General features: G+C 35.0%; 1 protein-coding gene across 4 annotated transcripts in view; it reads left to right on the forward strand.

Moving 5' to 3' along the window:
• LOC129768078 (serine-rich adhesin for platelets) overlaps positions 1 to 23,884 on the forward strand; it is a 214,438-nt gene that overhangs the window by 38,236 nt on the left and 152,318 nt on the right. Inside the window, exon 1 of one of the 4 annotated variants that reach the window (XM_055769775.1) lies at positions 5,644 to 7,457. The exons of the other annotated variants lie outside the window; for them this stretch is intronic. Within the exon in view, the coding sequence (XP_055625750.1) occupies positions 7,455 to 7,457 (3 nt within the window). The 5' untranslated portion in view covers positions 5,644 to 7,454. Of the gene's footprint in view, positions 1 to 5,643; positions 7,458 to 23,884 lie in introns of those variants that run through there. 4 annotated transcript variants of the gene reach the window in all.

Consider the following 23,884-nt stretch of genomic DNA (forward strand, 5'->3'; position numbering starts at 1 on the left):
CCCAAACTTAGCATCGGTTCAGTAAGTGCCAGTTCCTGTTCCGTAGATGCGTTAGATGGTAAATAGCCGTTCATGTCCTCATCGAAGACCCAACTTAAAAGCGGGAGGTTGTAGTCGCCTAGTGCCAAGATTACATCTTTACTCGAACATCCATCCATGATCGTCTGTAGCGCGTTGGTATGAGACGTGTAGAGAGCCGGACTGGAGAGGGGGCGCAAATAGATAGCTGCGATGTATAGTGTTCTGTACAGCAGACTAATGCGCACAGCCACTTGCTCGAGATGGTCACAGTCCTCAAGCGGTACTACAGCACACGAGTAGTTGGATTTTACCGCGATAAGTACACCACCTCCTCTGGAAAATTGGCTGGTAACTGGATTACGGTCGCAGCGAAAGAACTGATACTCAGAGGATAGCTCACAATCTGAAATGTCCGCACGAAGCCACGTTTCAGTGAGAACTAGAGCGTCGTAGTCACAGGTCGAGAGCATCAATCGGAGCTCCGTGGTCTTCGTACGTAATCCCCTCACATTTACATGCCGGGGTTCGGGTTCGATTGCCTTTCTCACGCGTATTCTAGAGCTTGCCATCCAGAATGCATTCAAGGCGTGTTATTTGGCATCGACATTTCAACTAAGTACTGATAAAAATGACGCAAACAATACTACGTTGAGACGGCGAAGTTCCTCTAGGAACGTGAGTGCCAATTAAGAAGAAGAAGAAGACCCTGCAACATGTGTATAAACTCCCTCTAAAAATAAAAAAAAACCAAGCCGAAATAAAATATAGTGGAATTTTTTATTGGAACTAAAAAAACGACTGCATTTTTTTATAACAAAATAATGTTGGTCCAATTTTCAAAGTGGATGAAATTTCATTGATGATTTTTTTATTCTCCGAAAATCAATCGAATAAATCTTTTTTTTACACAATTATTAATTGAATGGATTGCGGATTCGGAAGCGAAGTCCATTCTCTCAATGTCAGCGTATGAGTGAATGATGCTGTTCGTTGTATGAGTGATTGGTCTCATAATATAGTTGTAATTCACCATCGTGCCGCATAACGCACTAGAATAAGGTACCACGGGATTCAACATTTTCACTTATTTTGAAAGCACTGAATTGACGTTCAAGAGGTCACGTCGGACGTTTATCCGCTCTGAAAATGGTTTTATGGTTGCCAACAGACATATCTCTTTTATTGCCATTCCGAATAATCAAACCGAACCATTGTTTTTGCGGGAAGAAGCACTGATATGACGTTTCATAGCACGTTGATAAAATCAATTTTGTCGGTTCCAAATCAAATTCGGTTCCAAAATTGTTGACGAAATTAACTTGAAGAAATTTATGCTGGCCAGAAGAAAAAAGACAATTCGCTCGCATTCTATTATCCTTACTATGCCTCACTCCTCGGCATCTGTTGAATAATTTTCATAACAACAACTATGCTAAACAGTTAAATAGACAAAGCAACGATACGATGAGTACAATCTTGAATCCTAAATTTGTTCAAACAGCATAGAACAGCTCGAAACCTTTAATAACTGTCAGTCAAATCAAAGTTTAGCAAGAGTCTGTGTAACAGTCCTCAAATAAAAGAGTAATTTGAGGTTTAATACTATTTTTTCAACAGATTTTTCCTATGCAACAAATATTTTGAATGAGTAATTTTTCCAGATTGAATTGTTTGTTCCAGGCTGAAAACCCTGACTTCACGATGCTACATGAATGGATGAAATATCTTAAGTTGTTCCAATGTCCAATGCTACTGAATTTGTAGATCATTTGAAAGCGGCAATACTCATGTTGTAATGGCAGCAGATGAAACTATCAGATAAATAAATGGCGAAGGCAGTAAATTTTATAATAGGGATATGTGTGCGGTTTCTCCATGGATCTGATCAATCAAATGAGAAAGAGTTGATTTTAATGATCCGAAGTACAAGAATGCTGCAAAGTTAAATCCCAGAAACTTTCCCAATTCAACAAGCACCAACGTTGTATAGGAAGAGTTACCAGGGTTCTACGAAGTGGTTACACAAGATCTGGAGAACGAGTTCCGTGCCCTGAAAGTAAAATTCCTCGGAAGGGAATCACAGTTTCAGAGAACAAGCATTTGAAGAATTAGTGAACAAAAATTGGATGTCAGAAAGAATTAATGGTTCGTTCGCATTTCCTGCGCTTCGATGCCTTATTTCTAACGATCTCACTATGCCTCACTCCTCGGCATACGTTTTTTTTTTCTGAATATAATCAGAACAACAATAAGCGTCGAAATCGGTTCAGCAACTGCCCTTTCACCAACAGCTATCATATGGTTTGACATCTCCTGGTCGTTTATTACTTACGAAAACAACACAGTGCCCTTTTTCATACACGTTTCGACTCTTTTGAGCTTAAAGTTGTAAGTATTTCCCTAATTACTTTGTGATCGATTTAGAAATTTAAGTACACCACTTCAGTTAGTAACTAATATCAAATGAAAAAAACGTACATACAACGGGGAAATAAAGGTCTATTTATTAGATAAAATTATGATTTGTCTTCGGATGGCGGTGGGGCACATTCGGACACTGTTTAATACCTCATAAAATTTGTGTCTGATTGTTGTTCACTAACAAACATCAATTTAGTCTGATTCTCAGACCTAATGATGGTTCGAAACTACAAAAAAAAAATTCGATAGAACCAGCATCAACGAAGATGAGATGGAAAGAGTCTTCGAACTAAAGGGTGTGTCACATCAAATTGCATCACGGAAAAAACGCTGTAGAAATTCGCCCAGTAGACCGATCCTTTTGAAAATTTTAGACAGTAAAATAAAAACTATTAAACAACTTTTGGCATTTTCTTTTTATTCGTACATCGAGCCCAAGCCCGTATGCTCGCACCTTCCTCTTTACCCCGTCCATAAGGTTCTGTACAACGTCAGGTTGTAGTTTTTTTTGAACAGAAATCCATTTTCTCTTGAAGTCCGCCTCCGATTTGACAACTTTTGGGTTCTTCCGGAGGGCCTGCTTCATAATCGCCCAATATTTCTCTATTGGGCGAAGCTCCGGCGCGTTGGGCGGGTTCATTTCCTTTGGCACGAAGGTGATCCCGTTGGCTTCGTACCACTCCAACACGTCCTTTGAATAGTGGTACGAAGCGAGATCCGGCCAGAAGATGGTCGGGTCCTCGTGCTGCTTCAATAGTGGTAGTAAGCGCTTCTGTAGGCACTCCTTAAGGTAAACCTGCCCGTTTACCGTGCCGGTCATCACCGCTTTCCGCAAGAGCAGATCGCTTGCCACACCATGTACTTTTTGGCAAACTTGGATAGTTTCTGCTTGCGAATCTCCTCCGGAACGCTGAATTTGTCCTCTGCGGAGAAGAACAACAGGCCCGGCAGCTGACGAAAGTCCGCTTTGACGTAGGTTTCGTCGTCCATTACCAGGTAATGCGGCTTCGTCAGCATTTCGGTGTACAGCTTCCGGGCTCGCGTCTTCCCCACCATGTTTTGCCTTTCGTCGCGGTTAGGAGCCTTCTGAACCTTGTATGTACGCAGGCCCTCCCGCTGCTTGGTCCGCTGGACGAATGAACTTGACAAATTCAGCTTATTGGCGACATCCCGGACCGAACTTCTCGGATCACGTCTAAACTGCTTAACTACGCGCTTGTGATCTTTTCACTGACGGAGCATCCATTTTTGCCGTTCTTCACCTTCCGGTCGATGGTTAGGTTCTCGAAGTATCGTTTTAGTACTTTGCTGACCGTGAATTGGACGATTCCCAGCATCTTACCGATGTCCCGATGTGACAATTCCGGATTCTCGAAATGAGTGCACAGGATTAATTCACTACGCTCTTTTTCGTTCGACGACACTTTTCCAAATTTACGAAAAATTGACAGTGAAGCATGGCCAACGTGATCTATACACTCTTATCTGATTATAAGCCTAAGCTGAAGATATAATTCCTAAAAATTAAATTTCTACAGCGTTTTTTCCGTGATGCATTTTGATGTGACACACCCTTTAGTTTCGAATAGAACGTTTTCATGATTCTAGCTCACAGGTGGTCCAACTGGGTCCCTAATTTCCCAACTAACGGTTACATAACAGGAAAACCGTTTCTCAATGTTCTGGAACATTAAAAAAAGGTAGCAAAAAGCAACGTAAACGAAACAATTTCAAAAAATCAAAAATCAATCCCTTTGGAAACAATTAAATATTGCCGAGAAAATTGCAAAATTCATGTATCTTTACCACCTTATGTCACAAATCGCTTACAACCGCTGGATGTTTCAGTTATGGGCCCTTTCAAGCAAAAGCTCTCAGATTCCCAGAACGATTGGCTACCCAACTATTCTAGAAAAAGCTATTTCTATACACGACCCTTCAGGTATAGTTGTATCAGCTTACTTCGTCCCCGGAAAATGTTGAATCTTTTCCAGAAACTTCACCGCGGAAAATCACCACTGGAAAACGGAAGAAAGCAAAATCACGAATTTTGACTGACTCGTATAGCAAGCAGTTTCCATTCAGACAAATACTGATAAACAGAAAAATGCAGAATATGCTGGAAATAAGAGGAAACGGAGGTAATTGTTGATAAACAAAAAATTTTAATTTTTTTTTCGTTGTCCGAAAGTCCCCCAGGACTGTTCGAAAGTACCCCACACATGGGGTACATTCGGACAAAAAAGCAATTTTCAAAAATTCGAACAAACCATTCGTAATCGCATCAACGCACACCTCTAACACGCTCATATGATACATTGATGTCCAAATGACACCCAGAAAGAATTCAGGATTTTTTTTATAAGTTTACAAAAAATATTAAAAATCAAGGAAAATCAAGAGTTCTAATGTGCCCCCTATCCTCTACAGATTTTTTTTCGCTGAAAATACATATATACAGATTTTTTCAGAAAATTTTACAGAATTAAATGTGGTCACCCTGGTAGGGATTACACTATATTCCGTTGATTTCGGTTACGGATTCATATAACACGTTGACTGCTACGTCAGTAACCGGTGACTGACAATACAATATATGATAATAATGGTAACTAATATAAGCATATAAGCTTATAGGCATTCCTTTTTGAACAAAAATACCTTCCACTACGTTAAGAAACGATGGCTCTAATACGTTTACAAAATTTTCATGAAGTCGCTTTAAAACTGTGGCACTCAACGTGATAACCAAACAAATTCGTAGATCTGCAAATGTTTCAATAGATCTAACTAGCATCTCTGCTCGACTGACGACAACCACTCATTCTCTGCTCAGAAGCCGCTCTGCCGCGACTTCGTTCCAGCGAAGGTATCCCACACTCTCTCTCGTACTACCTACTCATGCAGTGGCGAAGTCTTGCATATTGACTAAACAAACCCAGCGAGGTGACTCCCCCTTGCATGCCGGTCGTGAAGGTTCCCTAACTCGACGCTGCGCTTTATAAAAACAGAGCAAAAAAACAGTTCCCCAACCGGACGCCACTGCCACCGAGTTGAATGAATGCGGCGGCTACGATTATCTCCGTTTCTAGAGGCACTCACCACTCGTTCTCTTTCTGGTTGCGCTCGTCGCTATTCGTGAACGCGACCGTGGGCACTCGGCGGCTCTGGTGGCCCTCTGGAGTCTGCCGAGACACCTCCGGTCGCACTGAGTCAGACGGTTGTTGGTTGTCAGTTGAGCAATACGCGTGGTGTGTGTGTTGAAAACGCGTCGCGCCGCGTCCCAGTCACCAGACCGTTGTAGGCTCCTCCGTGTGTGTTTTCGTTATATGATCGAGTGTGTTATTTCACTGTGCGTTTTTTTCGCTACCGTCGTAACGATCGCGCGTGTGCGTGGACTGATCCGTACCTTTTTTTTTGCTGTTGTGTTGAGTCGTTGTATCGTCATAACGTCCGGGAGAACCTCGAAGCCCCAAGTTTGACAGTTCCCAAGGGGGCAAAAACGATGCACTAGTCTAGTAGTGATTGGTTCTCGAGATGTACAATGCTGATTGGTTGATTAATTGATGATGATGACGACGATCACTTGAACTACAAGTGAACGTGAACGTTTGTAAGTGTGTGTGTATGTGACCGTTTGGAAGCCTCCAACGATATGTTCCGTTCCGTTCCGGCTGGGTCGTTTTCATCCAAGCCGCTGCTGCTAAAACTGCACCCCATCCGCCTTCACGCGTTTCATAACGTTACGGCACAGTGATCACGGGTTGTACCCGAACCTGAGTGGTGGTAATACACTTCGTCTCGCGATAGTGTCGCTCGCGGTTCGATCGTCCAGGTTGGACACTCCGTCGTTGTTGATGTTTCGGGAACGAACTCGGTTGCAGTTGGACACGGTGTTGCTGGGTGCATCGAGACAGGTGCATATCGGACTCTTGAAAAAGAAGGGGAATTGACACATCCTCCGCCTGGTTGGTACGGTGCGGTGTGTGAAGCAGAAACAGCTGTTTGTTTGGTTGTCCATTGTTCAGTGTTGAAGATTACAGGCCTTCGCTTGGGCTGCCTTCGGCAGCTATCGATGTATTGTTATCGTCGTTATATAAACCTCAACTAAGGGTCAGTGAGAAAGGGGTGAAGATTCCTGATTAACAAGTGATCGTCTTGCAAAGCGAGAGCGGTGTATCGAGATGAGAAAATTAGATATGATTGCCTTTAATTGAATCAGTGATGGTGTGAAACTCAGAGTGAATGAAAAGGAAAATCGCCTATTTGAATTGTTCCATTTAGGCCGGCGCCGCCGCCCCCTCATCGCGAAAGGAGACGGTAAAAGATCATAAATCTGTCTCGTAGAGCGAGATTGCTGCAAGACGGCGAAGTGTGGGAGGAGGTGCGAGCAAGCGAAAAAGGGCCGAAGAAAATCATGTGAAGCAATGGTTCTTTCTTTCCTCTTTCGGTCGGTTGGTTTGGGGTGATTATACCAGCGGAAGGAAGCCAACGAAAGAGACGAGAGAGCATCCATCCAGATCCCATCCGATGGAGCATCGAGATCAATGGCCTGGTGGTGGTGCAGTTGCTGAACTCCTCATCTTCCAACAATCGACGTCCCGCGCGACTTGTTGCTGTGGTGGTTGAAGAGACCCAAGAAGGCTCACACCTGGCCTCTTTTCTTTCACCAAGACGAAATAACAAACAAAAAGCGAAAATCAACGATGAAATTGATTGGGAGTGATGATAATAATGAGTATGGGTCTTCCGTAACATGGTTGTAACGTTTGGTCAAAGATACTAAACACTAATTGGGACCCCGTTTTGTGTGAAGAGAATTGTTGGCAAATTGGAGTGCGTGTGTGATTGCTTATATGTGTATCTTCACACGAAATGAAAGAAGCAGCTTCCGGATTTGTGTATGCGTGAAGGTGTGTTTCCGTAATGGATATTTTAGGGAGATTTTTCCTATCTACATCAGTTCCCCGACAATCAACAACAGTACGATAGAATTTGGATGTAATCTTTGAATGGTAATTATCACCAATTTTATATCATATTTATACAATGACTTTTTTGATTTCCTGCATTCAAAATATGCATGAATACGATTTATATAGAATGAAGTCTCCGATAGACAACGACATTTTTCATCGATTTGTGTTCAATGATTTATGAAAATAGCTGCCTTTAGTTCGACAATATTTGCCGGAAAACACTATCCATAACATGGTTCGATTGTAGCTACGATCGTATTGTGTTTATTCGTATGATCTGCAATTTTTTATTTAGGTTCTAGACCTTAGAGGTATCTAAATCTGAATCGGACATTGGAAACTATATTGGGAAGCAATCTTGCATCTGGGTTCACAATCGGGAACCTGAAATCAAGAATCTACTTGTAGTATAATTTAGGAATGGAATTCGAATGGAATTTCAAGATCCGGGATTGAGTTTAGTCTAGATTCTTCGTTTAATGCTTCGGAGGTTCTTACGTATTAGCGTCACCGGAGCCGAAATTCAATAGATAGCCATTTAATTGTTCGCAAGAGCACACGGGTTCTTTTGTATTGTTGTTGCCTTGTTGTTTGTGTATTTGGGATTTGCAGTTTTCACATATAAACGTCACCGAAGCGCAATTTCCATTAAGAATTTATTTTTTCGCAATGAAATTTATTCTAGGATGAATGTAATGGTGACGAAGTCTCCATCTAACGAGCATAAGGAACCGAGGCGGCCCCAAGCCCCAAGCCGAGTCGACCGCCGACCCGCCGTCGGAAGCGGCGGTCTCTCGCAAGCAAACCAGTGTTCCACCGATTGCCCGGTTAGTTTGAAACATAGGAGACGATTTGGTCGACATACATTTGCCTGGCGCATTACGTTTGCCCGGTTAATTTTTACTTTGAAATATGAGTGAAGCACCGGTGGCATACCGCAAATCCCAAATACGCATTTTCGTAGCACTAAACAATAGTAGAACCGTGCAAACGACAAGGCAACAACAATACAAAAGATAACTGAGTACCAGTGCAAAAAATAAAATTGATATCTATTGAATTTCGGCTCCGGTGACGCTAATACGTAAGTACCGCTTCGGATCTCCGATTCATATTCCAAAACCCGAGTTCTAATACAGATTCCAGATCATACTCCGAGGTTTCTCATATTTTGAGCAGACAAATGTTCAAGGGACCGGGAATGGGTTCCGCAATCAGATTTCAACTGTAAATCCTCGGTTTTTAAGATCGAAGGAAAGTTTACTTCTTCTGAGGAATCTTCTAATCTACCCGCGAGCCGCATGTGGTCCGGTAAGCTCTTCTGGTTGGCCCATCTTGTGTTTCTATTTCAAATTTTTCTGTATGTGTACGAATAACAAAAAGCCAAGAAATCATTACAAAGACAGAGAAAATATTGCAATTTAGGCTCCACCCTTTATAATTTATTGAGCCTAAACAAGTTATCCACGATTTCACAGCATTCACGATTCATCAGTCTTCCAGCTACCGACCAGTACGGTAGTGAGATTTTCCAAATGGTCTTTCTCAAGGCCGAGAGTTTAGTTTTCCAAATGGGTCTTATTCAAGGCTAAAGGCGACTGAACTGAGACATTTTAAAGCCTTCATAATTCAAACAATTATCATCAACATACAAGCCACAGTCTCAGTTCAGCTAGCAGACAGCAGTCTTTCTCAATGCTGTAGTAGGACACAGCTGTTTAGCTCGATACAAAGGAAAAATGGAAGATAGATATCGCACACAGTGGAGCAATTTTGTTCGGTGGAGACACCGCGTCGATTTTCATACCGTCTGTTGGAGAGTGCTTCTGTATTTTTCTTCATAACTGTTTTTTTTGCATCTCTACTGGGTCGCATGTCAAAAAAAAAACATTGAAAACGAGAGCGTTACGTTTGGAGTTCAAGCATTTGACCGTAATCCTTCCTTGTTGGTTGAACGAAGTGGTATGACAATAACTTTCGTAAGATAAAAGTTTATCAGTGATGTTTGTTCCTTATTGACCCAAAAACTCTTTTCCATAGCTCAAAAACTGCTTCGAAAGCATCCTGTTGAATTCACAAAAATCTATAAATATTGGTGAAATCACAAACATTTATAAATATGCTTGAAAGTCCATCGAAGTCACGGTTGCTTGAGCATTGCTTTCGAGTTAAAAGTCGCGTCAAATTTTGCTGAGAGATACTAAAAAATTACTCGGATATTCAGTAAGTTTAGTGTTTCAGTGTTTCAGTATATTCTGTGTTTGCTTTCATTCTTTCATTATTTCTTTCATGTGATTTTTCATGAGTTAAAATTTTTCAAATTCTTCAAACCCAGTGAATCTCGTCCCACAATTTTTTTAAAGTATAGTCCCGGAATGGGATTTGTTCATCCGCGATCGATAATAAACGAATTTTCCAATGCCATTTTGTATAACTGAACCAAAGTGTTGTGTTCGTGAAGTAGTTTTTGCAACAATGATGATTTATTTCTGTTTTCTAATTGCCAACGAAATAAACTTTACGTAATTTGTGTTCTCTATTTCCTGAAGGTAACAACGATCCGTTTCGTTTGAGGATTTGCCTTTGATTTTGTATATTTGTTTGTAATCTCAAAATGTTGGTGAATAAATCCAATATAAACTTACTGGGAAGAAATTACTTTCAGTGTTAGATTAACCATTATTATTCGCATTTGAATTGGGTATTCGTGAAGAAATGTCTTTATTCTGATAAGTGGCTGTAAAACAAACAGTGCGTGGGTTCTGTTTGTTGAATCAACGTAATTTGACTTTGCACCTGCACAACACAATCGTAATAATTTGACATTTACGGTACTTCTTACTGTGCAATTGGCGATTTAACTAGTTTAACACAGTGTTTGGTGTTTCAAACAGCGACTCTCGTATGATGAGTTACACGTACGAACAGAACCTTTGAAATAAAGATAGCACGAATCTGATCATCCGTTCTCTTGTTATTATGGGTTATATGTACGAACAGAATCTTTGTTTTATGTAAAAGATGACAGAAGGCATTTGTTGTCAGAATAAGTTAATCTACTCACATCTAACCGTCGCTGTAACAGGCTATCCCAGAAAAAGGATAGACGAAAAAAAAATTGCATTTTTCAAATCCATTTCCAATTGGGCAACTTTGAAAAAAAAATAGAATTAAAGTTTTTGAAATACATATCATTCAGTTCAGAGCTTCCATTGTGATTTTTAATGAATGCTCAGACAACTTACCAAAAAATCATAGGAGGCGCAAAAAAAATTTGAGGTGTAAAAACCGAAGAAATTTTATCGTGTTTGGACGACTCATTTCCAAAATTAGCTCTTATTTTGATCCAATATCGTTTTCATTGATTCTCAGATTGTCTGATCTTCTGATTATTTGATTTTATAATTTTAACATTTTTAATTTTTTTTGTTTATTCAGATTTTTTTTAATTTACCAATTTACCGATTCTTTAACGAAAACATTAAATTTTCTAATCAGATTATAAGAAACTGATTTTTTCTTAATTTGATGTTTTTTCAAGTTTTCTTTTGTTTTTCTTCTGTTTTTTTGTTTTATTCCATTCATTTTCCGGGTTTTTCATTAATTTTTTTAAATTTCCCTTTTTTCTGTTTTCATTTTTTATTTTACTTGAGATACAATTTTTTTAAAATTTCTTTCTGTGGTAATACGTTTATTTGAAAAACATTGTTACTTTTCAAAAGCCCATTTGTTTTTCGATTTCTTAACACGTTCGTCGCCCAATGCGCTGTTTTTGAGTTTCTCGCGAGGTTCAAATTGCGGATGATTTATTAAAAGAGGACCAAACATAGTTCGTAGACAGCTTTTACATGATCTAGTGAAATTTATTTCTATTTGAAGACGAATTGACAACAATAGCACATGCCAAAGTCATATTATACGGGTTTCGCGAAAAACTCCAGTATGAACCCTCTGTACTATAAATTGATAAAAAGTATAGTATAAACATTATATTAATATGATTATGATTTTATTATTTTTCTACATATCCTGTAGTTACATTTAGGTGCCTATGCTGTAAAATTCCTTTTGAAAATGCTATTAAATTTGAAAGAGGAAAGTGTCACCCATATCTGGGTGACGGGGCGACGAAAGGGTTAAGTCCAAATAAAAAAAAATTATTAGATTTTTCAAAAAAAAAAACAAATGACACCTCAAACGAATAAAAGTAGACGAAGGCCTCAAAAATGTTTTTTTGTTTATCCCGAGTTCGGACTAGACCCTAATTAGCTGTAGCCATTATCACAATTTTGTGATATGTAAAATTATTGGATTGGGGAAATTAATAAAATGCAATTGCACATGTTAGATGAATAGCACGAATGTGAAGGATTATTTCAGAATGTTTTGTATATGGTTCATATTTCCTCATTTTCCCCTTATATGATACTAACGTTAGGGAATCAAAAACCAGAAAGTCAGGAAACTAGGACATACGAAAATAAAGAATTAGAAAATAGAAAAACAAAAGACAACATAATTGGCAATGAAATAGTCAGAAAATTAGAAAAATAAATTAAAATCAAGCAATCGAAAAATAAGCAAGTGCAAATATTATTATAATTTTTATTGTTCACTTGAGAAATAATTGATTTTTTTTCTGTAATATAGTAACTTTTAACTGGCTCGTCACTCGGCCCTGGTTTTACTTCTATTCCGAATAAAGAATGTCGGAAGTGAAAATTGAACCCATGACCTTGAGCGTGCGAGGTACAGATGTTAACCAGTACGCTAGATCGTCTATTGAGAAAAAACAGAGAATGAGCTGCTGAACTAGAACAAGTCACGGTTCCTTATATTTCTTTTTATATGACACTAACGCAAAATAATCAAACAATAAAAAAAAACAACACATTAGAAAGTCAGAAAATTAGAAAATATAAAACTAGGAAATAGAGAATTGAAAGACAACAAAATTGAAAATTACAAAAATCAAATAAAATCGAGAAAACGAAAAATCGAATAATTTAATAAAAAAAAAATTTGAAAAATAAGTGATTTAAAGTGAAATAACCAAATAAATTATACTCTGGATTAAAATTAAAAAAAAAATAACACCGGTGAATCAAAAGACAACAAAATGAGATAATGAGATAATCAGAAGAAAAAGATAAAATCTGGAAATCGAAGTATAAAAAAGTCGGAAAAAAATCAGACGTATCAGAGGTATCAGACAAAAATTTACTAAATTAAAAAACAAGTAAATGAGATAGAAAAAAATGCTGCAGATCTGAGAATCAGAAAATCGAAAGATCAAAAAGTCCTGAAATAAAAAAAGTCTGATAATTTCTTCTTTCTCAATGGAAAATGTGAGAATCGGTGAAACAGAAAATCATTTATTTAGAATATTTCTTCTATTTTTCAAAGGACATAATGAATAACGAATGGATATAATCTGAATCAAACCGATTCAGACAATTGTTGATGTATAGCGAAACTCCTAAATCGAAAATGTTGAGGAGTTGATAAGCTTAGATCATTTTGAATAAAAATGGAAAAAATAACAAAAATAATATGGATTCAATAAAACACCTCGTTTAGTATTTTCCATTTCGTATTCGTAATTCTTTCATTTTCCAGCAAGGTTAAAGAGTTCTGGATAATAAATTCTCTGGTTGACTGTTTTTTTTTGCAATTGGAAACTTCTTGACTTTTTATTTTTTTTCTTACTTTCTGATACAGTGGAACCCCGATTATCCACGAGCGGATTATCCACCAACGCAAGTTCCATAGTAATTCTATAGAGCTTCCCAAAATTTGTCAGTGAGACGTAGACGCTTGTTCTTTTGTTTTGGTCAAAGCTTTCATATCATCTGACCACTGTTGCACCTGACCTTGCAGATGGATAGTTTAATGTTTTCTGTATTGATAGAACAAAGTTTTCATGCTGAAATATCTTTATTTCGTGTTTACACCTCATCTTTAATCGTATATCGCGTTATCGCCGGTAATTGGGGCTCTACTGTACTTTGATTTTTTGCTGCTCCAATTTTCCAATGTTTAGATTGCATTTTTTACTTTTTAAATTTTTATTTTTGATATTCTGTTTTTTTTCTTTATGTGATTTCTTTGGATTTTTATATTTGTGATATGAAGTTATTGGTTTTTCTGAGTTTTTAAAATCTGTCATGTTTTTATCAAATATTTTATTTTATATTTCGATTTTCTAGTTTTCAGATTTTTTTAAATTTTTTATCAGAGAATAACAAAATGGTTGGGTTTTTCGAACGTTTTTATTGTATTTTCGTATCCTTCTCTGATGTTTCTTATCTGAATTTTTAATTTCTTCGGTTTCCAAAATTACAAATTTTCTTGATTTTTCTACCTTTTTTGATTTTTTTATTTCCTATTTTTTATGATTTGCGAGTTTTCTGACTATATTATTGATTTATTATTTGAATCTAAAAGCCTTAAACTAATATTTGAGAATCAAGAAAAGAATCGATACAAGAAAATCGGTAAATATAATTAAAAAATTAAAAAAAACAAAATATCGAAAATCAAAAAAATTAGAGAACGGAAACACCATAAAATGAGAAAATGATGAATGAATGAGAAATGATTTTTTATTTACTGATATGTTTCCGTTTGTCTGATTTCTTTTTCCTTTTTTTTTATTTTCAGATTTTTTTATTTTTTTAATTTCATTTTTTATGATTTTATGTTTTTTTTTTAACTTAGATATTTTTATTCTTCGATTTCCTGATATTTTTATTTTTCAGATTTTCTATTTTCTAGTGTATGATATATTTTTTCTAGTGTATGTGTTTATGTTTAGTTCATGGTTTTATTGTCTCATAGTTTTTTTTTATTAATTTTCATAATTCCTTTTTTTTGTGATTTTCCAATTTAAATCACCGTGAATAATTTGTATAAATTTCTTATTGTGTATTTTTGACCTCTGGTCAGTAAAGATTTTCTTTGGATTAGGCAAATTGTTTTTGAGAGTTTATGCACTTGACCTCCAAGAAAAAAATATTCTGACATAACGCGCGAGACAGTCGTGTTACCAATTCTCGGTTGTCAGCATTGTGTGAGAGAGTGCTATTTATTTAATTAGTCGGCTAATACATTCCAAATACGCACTCACGGTCACAATATCATGAGATTACCTCCCACGGGCTCCCTGCCCCCGCCATGGTGGGATGACTCCATGAGCACTCCAGGTGAGGTGAGGTGGGACAGAGTAAAATAAAAAAATCAATATTCTTTCCTCTCCCGTGCTTCTAGTAGCCTGTTTTGAGCCGCCAAATCGCCACGCCTTATAGTGTCGACAAATTGGATTAAAAGGTTAGGTTACAATTTTCTTCTGTCGCGTTCCTGAAGGGGGCCGGGCGGTCAATCCATAAAAATGCGACTTCACACGTCATGCGCTCCTCCTCATATGCCGGACAGCATCGGCTAATAGGCGGGAAGCTTTCACCTTCCAGCTTTTAATAGCGGGAGGGGGATGAAAGGTAAACAAAATGCTGCCTAGTTGTCATATCCCGCGCACACCGTTGATTGCCCCCGCTAACTGTACATGTCGTGTGGATTTACTTCTTTCCTGTATTTCACTCGGATATATTTGGACTCCATCAATTACCGGTGTTCCTAACGTTTCATTGTTGGGTTGGGAGAACCATCGTGTGTAGCGAGTAAGATTATTAATTGCTAGGTGTTACTGTTTATTCAACGTTCCGCTCTGAATTCTGTCATCGTCGCTGAAGTTAGAAGGAACGCGGGCTTTCGGTTTGTGGGAAACAGTTAGTGTTTGGACTTCTTTATTTTTCTTTCTGGTTTCTGCTATACTTTAATTAACAATTCATCAACTCAAAAGTTAACATCAGATTAACTTTCCCGTGTTCTCGTTAATAATACTGTAATCATTGAAGGTAGATGAGCTGTGCTGAGTAATTTATCAATCTTGTTTTTTTTCTCAGTTTGTCTATTTGTCAATTTGAAAAATTTTCTATTTTCCAATTTCTTAGTTTTCATTTTTTCAATTTCTTAATTTTTTTTTAATTTTTTAAACTTTCAATATGTCAAGCTATTTGTCATCTTTTTTTTTTTTTTTTTTTATCCCATCCGTTTATTAGGCTCATTTAGTAATTCAGCTGTCACAGAGCCGAATTTATTCGTATACATTTTTATGTTAAGATAACTATTGTTGTATATTATTTAGGCTTAAGATTCCTATCCATCGATAAACATTTGTTTTTTTTTTATGTATAACACAGTAGCTGTTTAGGCCTAAGAATATTCCAATTCTATCGATACACAACACATGCCGAGTATTCCATTTCTATCGTTACACAACACATGCCGCCTTTTTCGGCGTTAGAATATTCCTATTGTTCGAATGTTCACAGTTGGACTGTTCACAACGGGACTGCTGATATGAGGCTTCCATTGCTGTGTTAGAATTCGCACCAATTACCGATGCAGCAGATCGTAATGTGAGCGGTAAGGGACTGGGATTACCGACACATGATGATTGTTGCGTGGACGTAGTAGCTAGAATAACACACAAAGATGGTCAGTTGAGGGGCCCTATTTGTCAATCTTTGTTTTATTCGATTTTATGATTATTCAAATTTTCAATATTCCAATTTAAAATGTCAATTAAATTTTTTTTTCCCTTTGTCATTTCTTCGTGTTCACTTTTCAATTTTTCAAATGTTAATTTGTGAATTTTTCATATTATCAATTTGTTAATGTTTATTTTGTTTAAATTGTCAAAAATCAATTTGTCAGTTTTCTAATTGTCAATTTTTCTATTTTTTCTAAAATTTCTTATTTTTTCAAATTCTTAATGTTATAATCCGTTAGAATGATATTTACAATTTATTAAGATGTCAATTTGTCAGTTTTGTTTAATTTGACTGTTTGTCTATTTACTGAAGAAATAGAAAATTGAAGAACAGAAAAAAGAAAAACAAATAAATAGTCAAATTTCAAGAAACACAAATTAACAAATTGACAAATTGGAGTTGACAATTTTTCCAGTTTTTCATTTTTCCAATTTGTTTATAACAAATTCATTTCATAATATTAATTATTATTCATTAATTATTTTATTGATTGAATTATTCATAATAAATTATTCATTCAATTGAATTCAAATAAATTCAATTAAATAAATTATTCATAATAAAATTCATTAATTTGCGATTTCTATTGTTTTCCAATTCTTCTAATTTGTCATGTTGACAATTTAGATTTTTTCATTTTGCAATTTTCCAGTCATTTAATAATTAATTTACAATTATCCAAATTATCTTAAATTCATTTTGATATTTTTTGGCGTTTTTTTTCATTTTTCTATTATTCTGTTCCTTATAACTTTTTCTCAAATTTGTGTTTTCTCAATTATTATTATATTATTATTTATTATTTATTATTTTTTAATTATTTTATTATTTATTATTTTTTTCAGATTTTCAACTATTCAGTGTATTAATACTAGAATTTGCCAATTTTTGATTTTTCAATGTTCAATGTTGTTGTCAATTTCCACTTAATCATTTATCACCTTATATTGTTTGTCGTACCGTTTTTTGCATGGAAAACACATTTATTTGAAGAATAAAAAAAAATGTATTATTCAAAATATTGGCCATCGCTAGTCCCTACTTTTTCTCATCTTGCTGGTAATTCTTTTGAAGAATTTGCTCTTTAGCAGCCAATCATAATTTCCAGCCAATTCTCTCAAAGCGTTCTGCATCGCTCTAAACGAATGGTAGTCGAAAGGGGCTGTAAGACGAGTGAACCACTTTTATAGTTTATAGTAAATAGTTTTTGACATGATAGAATAATATCTACTCGTTTCTGGTCACATAATTTTCGGCAATAGCTCGCTCAAAACGGATCAATTGTTGCCTGTAGAAGTCTCCATTAATCGTTTGATCAGTTTTTAGCACGTACTGGATCATTTACATTTTTTTAATTAAAATTTTTTTCTATTTGTCAAATTTTGAATTGAATTGTTTTAATTTTTTCAAATTTTCATCTTATCAATCATTCAACATATTTTTTTTTATTTTCCAATTCGAAAGTTTTATTTTCTCAATTTGGATTTTTTTTAAATTTCAATTCCTCAATTTGTTACTATTTCATTTTTTTTTTAAATTTTTCGATCTTTCTGTTCAGACTACAAACGTGACTTTGTGCATTGAAGAATAACAAATTGCTTTCGTCTTGTAAAATTGTTGATTTTAGAATTTTATTGTTTTTCCGGTTGTCAATATTTCAGTTTGTCATTTTGTCAACTTGTTATTTCTTGTTATTAATTTATCGATTCAGCAATTTATAAATTTGCCTATTATTCAATTTGAATATTTGTTGATTTTTCATTTAATGAATTTTAATTTGTATTTTTTCTTATTGTTCTAATTGATTGAAACATTGCAATTTTTCAATTTCTCAACTTCTCAATTTTTCTATTTTTCTAGTTTTTCAAACTTTTTTAAATTTTTTGTTAACTTTTTCATTTTCCCTTTTTGTATGATGAATTGGATAAATTTTTGATTTTAGTTAGTTATTTTAGATTTTTAAAATTTTTTAATGTTTGGTTTTGATTTTCTTGATTTAATTGTTTCTTAATTTTAATATTTTTTAAGATTTTGTTAGTCAATTTAATAAATTTGGTAATTGTTTTTTTCAATTTTTTCTTCCTTTTTGTAAATTTGACTATTTTTTTGCAATCTTGCAATTTTCTTTTTTTTTTAAACTGATTTTACAATTTTTATTTTTTTTCAATTTTGTAAATGTTTAGGTTTAGAATTTTTCGTTAGTTTGATGAGTTTGGGCATTTCTTTAGTTTGTTCAATTTTGTTTCTTTTTTAAATTTTGAAAATTTTCTCACTTTTGTGAATAGTGTAAATTTTGTTGATTTTTCAATTTGTAATTTTTTTCGATTTGTTCATTTTTTTCAATTTGTTCATTGTTCATTTTGACATTTCATTGTCGATTTGGGTAGTTTTGTAAGTTTTGTCTCTTCTGTGTCACTTTTGTTGAATTCCTCTCAATTCATTCTAAATTGTCACATTTTTAAGTTTCGGTCAACTTGACTGATTTTGTCAGTTTTGACATAATGTCATTTTTTCGACCTCTTCAATTCTCTTAAAATTGTTTTGTTTCCAATTTTGTTTATTTGTCTGTTCAATTTGGTATTCCTTGATATTCTTTTTTCCATTTTGTTACCCTTTGTTAATTTTATGATTTTTGTCAATTGGTTATTTTAATTTTTTTTTCATTTTTTAATTTTTTCGCTTTTTTAAATTTCGTATAAATAAGTGTGGTCAGTTTGGATAACCTGTAATTTTTTTTTTCCTTTTTTCGAATTTTTAATTTTTTGGGAATTTTGGAATTTTGTGGTGTCAACTTTCTTCATTTTGACTTTTTTTTCAATTTTGTTAATTTTTTGAAATCATTTCCGTTTGTCATTTTCATTTTAATTTTTTTCAATTTCTTCAATCTTTTAATTTTGCTAATTTTGTTTTTTTTTTCAAATTTTGACAAACTTTTTTTTTTTTTTTTTATCTTCGCTTATTTTTCGTCGGCCTATTTCCGCCACTTTAGTGCCAATCACCGACATCAGGGAGGCGACTCCACCTGTTCCTACCTATCAGACTCAACAACTCATGAGCCGGGCCAACTTCTTTTACTTCCGCTCCGAAGGAAGACGTAACCAGAGATTTTTCGCCTCAGAAAATCCCAACGACGCCAGCTGGGATTGAACCCAGGCCGATCGGATTGTGAGGCTGTTACGCTAACCATACAACCACTGGCGCCGTCTTTGACAAACTTGTCACTGTTAATTTTGTCCATATTTCATTTTCTTCATTTGTTTCATTTCACATTTCAATTTAGAGTTTTTTTTTGTAATTGATTAATTTGTTTTTTCTTTTTGATTTGGTCAACTCGTCAACATTCATATTTTTTCAATTTTCAAAAGTTTGATTTTTTCAATATTTCGACTTAAAAAGTGTAAAAGACGATCAAAGCGAGATTTTCTGCGGTTTGGTAGCCTCTGCCGCAGGTTGGATTCGAATCCGATTGCTGATGCTGCTGCCATCCAGTGAGAACTGCAAATTCCGACCCTCACTCGAAATCGGCTGTCATTTCAATTGACAGCTATAGAGAGCGATGGCCGCGGCTACGTCAATCGATACGTCGCTGCCGCTACATTAACCGTTCCGATAAATCACACTCCATCACTGTCACTGGATCGAATAAGCATAAAATTGCACCACTTTCACCACCGCTACTGCTTAAGTCGCGCGGCATTAAATTACGTGCCACTTTCACTATTCCACAGAAAGAAAAAAAAAACACGCATAGCCAACCATGAGCAGCACGTTATGCAGATTTGCTGCAATTTGGCGCATCACACACGCCGCTTCGGAAAATATAATTACCCACCATCCGGCGGTGGTCTCTTCCTTATTACCCGTGGGGCCTGCGACTGCGACTTTGTAGCTAACCGCACGCAAAAACGTGTGGTGATGACCTTAACCTGAAGGAGATTTCACACACCTACTTAGAGGGAGCTAGGTTAGGCTGCACTGCGTGCACACTTACTTGCACATTGAGACCGAAAATTTATTGGAATTATTGCTCCACCACAACCGACCGCCCCATCTTTTCGCTACTTTGAGGTATTCGTCCTCGAGCTTTCGGTTTTGAACCGAACGACTGACGGACCGAAAGTCGTGTTCCGGCTGAGGAGAGTCTCAGTTCCACCGCAGCGTTCGATGTGACGACGGAATTCGTCGCGGAATTTCAACTGAAAACGACTCCTAACGTTCCTAACGCGTGTCGTGCTGTGACCCTTTTGAGGCGCTGTGTTAAAGGGCGAAATTTTTTGGAATAATTCGGCACACGAGTCGTGAGGAAGGTGGTAGCGCGAGTGTAGTTCGTCCCTACAAAATCCCACGCGTATCCGCGTTCTCTAATTCGGTGTTATGTTGGCCAGAGGAATAAGTGGTTGTGCGGTTCTGAACAGCAGTGGCAACGCCATTTTGGATTACAGCAGGTCTCTTCACACCTCGACAGGAGGCAGCACTACTAGCTGTCGCGAGGCTGCTGATGTTGCCTCCGTTCATCGGAGCAGTGCAATGTTTTGCATCAAACATCGGCACCTTAATCAGATATCTCGTAGGTATCGTGACACTGTTGTTGCTCTCTAACTATATCCAGTAAGACCCAAAAATAAAACTGGTCGCGCACTCCTCAAAATCATCCGCGGTGATTGTGTTCCAGTAATCACGTATACTCGTTGCATTTTGTTGTTTGCAATCATGATCACCATGTTCGATCGAAGGGGTGTGAAAGGTAGACGAAGTTTCAACAGTGCTGTTATTACACACGATGGTGGTGTGTAGATATTGCACCACACAGAAGACCGTTACGGATGAGGGACTCTTTCGTTCGTGCTCTCCCGAACCGAATCGAACGATTCGTCAGCGCTGGCGCAGGCGATAACGAAAAGTTGCCATTGCAGTGATTAGTTGGATTTTCAAAAGACGTGTCAACTGGAGTCGGAGTCGGAGTGATGGTTTTACCATGACATGGTTAAAAGCTGATTATCAAAATAAACTCAAGTGATTTCGCAAAGGCTTCAATGAATTTGTTCAATTTTGCTTACCTTGTTGGGTGATCACAAGATACCCAGAATATGATCGTCGAATGTACTCTTGAAGTTCATCGATGAAGTTCATGCAATGAAGGTTATACGATCGAATGCTAGTGTGGAAAACAAACTAATATCAACTTTTTATCATTTGTCTATCTATTTGTTATGGCCGCATTACGACATCCTTAATGCCATATAGCAGTGTATCAGCAATGACGATGATTAGCATGAATCAAAGCGTTAAAAGTTAAAAAATTCTAAGAAAAATATTAACTCTGCACTTCAGCGGTTTATCTTTGAGCGAAATATGAAAAAAATCATGCAGCTTTTGAGATCTCAAGGTTTAAGTACATTTAGCTGTTTATATTTTTTGAAAGCTGAGACATTTGTTATACAACACATACAATATTCATGAAAGTATATTTTTCATTTTCGAGATATATTATTAATTATTTTCCTCTGACGATTTACCGATTATGCACATTTAAAAATAGACATTTTAAAACCGCTCAACTAATATGCGATCTCATATCAATAAATGAAAAGCATTTGGATGAACTTTCTAGAAAAAAGAAAGAACTGTAAACCAAATGTTTGTACCCTGAGGGCCCAATAGCAAATACCCTACAGAATGGTGACTTTCGGTTTCTAGACCCCCATTCTCTTTTTCCTGCCCCTCCCTCCTGTCCAATATCTCTATGACCACCTACTTGAACCAACAAATACGTGAGCCAAGTTTGATGAAAATCGATTCAGGTGCTCCACGGTTATGCTGAAACGTACACACATGCATACAAATCCGCTTTGCCTGTTTTGGTGTTTTGATTTTTTTGTCTTAACTTCTCATATGATTTTTGGACTTACAAATTAAATTTAAATTTGGAATTTTTGATCGAATTTGATTTTTTTTTAATTGGAATTTATTTATAACTAGCTGACCCGGCAAACTTCGTCCCGCCCTAAATTTGTTTTTTGTTATAAATACCTTCAAACATTCACGTTCTCTTACTATGAGTAAGCTCATGGGTCCAATCGCAGAACATGCCTAATTTGGTTTGATTTGCTTGATTAATTCTCGAGTAATGTAGAAATTCGTGTTTAATTTGTATTGCAGACCACCATTTAAGAATTTTAGAAAAGAAAACAACGGAATTCAATATTCAGTGTTGAGCCTTTTTTTTAAAACGTTGAATTTTAATTTTCAAAATTAAGAATTTGGGTTTTTTCTTTTTCATAATTTTTAAATTTCACCATTTACAAGTTTTTAAGTTTTCGATTGAATTATTGATTTTTGAATTTTGAAATTTTGAAATTGATGGATTTAATGAATATGAATTTTAAAACTTTTAAATTTTTGAATTGATAAATGTTAAAATTTCTAAATATCTTGAATATTTCTACCTAAGAGTTTTTGAGTTATAGAATTTTTAAATTTATTTAATTTAAAAAAGTCGCAGTTTTAATATATGAAAATTTTTGAATATTTGAATTTTCGATTTTTCGAATATTAGAATTGTTTTGAAAGTTTGTGAATTTTGTTGAATTTCTAAATTATGTAATTTTCTAGCGTTTTATATGATTTTTGCAAAACTTGGAACTCATCAATTTTAGAATTTCAAAGTTTTGAGATTTTTGAATTTTAAAATTGTTTAAACTTATAATGTTGGAATGGTTTTTTTTAATTTAATAATTTTGACATTTTAAATTTTTAAAATATTTTTTCTAGCTTGTAAATTTCCGAAGTAGATTGTTGAATTCAAGATTTTTTTTTTAATTTTGATATTTTATTTCAAAATCTTCAAATTTCACAATTTTCAAATTTTTAATTTTCTAAATGAATTTTTGATTTTCGAATTTTGAAATTTTTAAATTGATGGATTTTGGAATATCAATTTAAAAACTTTTGAATTGTTGAATTTATAGATGTTAAAATTTATCAACATTGAATCTTTTTGAATTATAGAATTTCTGAATGGTTGAATCTATAAATTTTGAAGTTTCAAAATATTAAATATTCAGATCTTTGTATTTTGTGAATTGTTGAATTTTTGAGTTTATGAAATATGTTTGTTTGTAGAATTTATATATTTATTTGAATTGTTGAATTTATATCTTTTCTAACTTTTGGATCATGGATTCATAATTCCATGGATCAGGAATCATGAGAAGTTGAACAGTTGAATTTTTATCAATTTGATATTTTTGAATGCCTAAATTTTTCAAGGTTTTCATGATTAGATTTTTTAAATTATTGAATTGTTTTATTGTTGCAATTTTAATTTGAAACAAAATTTGGAACTTTTAATTTTAATTTAGTTTTTGAATTTTTCAAATTTTTATTTTTAATGTTATTAGTTTTTGATTTAAACATTTTTGGACTTTCATTTGAATCTAAAAATGTTGAAGTTTGTAAATATTAAAAATTTTCAGATTTTTGAATTCTTGAATTCATAAATTTTAGCTTTTTTGAATTTTGGAATTTTGGAAATTTGTGAACTGTTGAATTTTTGAGTTTATGAATTGTTGAATTTTTACATGTTTTAATTGTTGAATTCAGATCTGTTAAAACTTTTGAATTCTCAAATTCATCGCAGAATCGGAATTGGAATGTTTGTATTTTTGATTTTTTTGATTTTTAGAACTATTGATTTTTTGAATCTCGAGTTTTAAAATTTTTGAAACGTTGAATTTATATTTTTTTACAATTTTGTCATTTTAAAATTTTTGAATTTTTGAATGTTCGAATTTATTGACTGCTAAATTATCGAATTGTTGAATTGTTCAATTATTGTTATTAATGATTTTT

The sequence above is a fragment of the Toxorhynchites rutilus genome, chromosome 1, assembly GCF_029784135.1.
Source record: "Toxorhynchites rutilus septentrionalis strain SRP chromosome 1, ASM2978413v1, whole genome shotgun sequence".
NCBI lineage: Eukaryota > Metazoa > Arthropoda > Insecta > Diptera > Culicidae > Toxorhynchites > Toxorhynchites rutilus.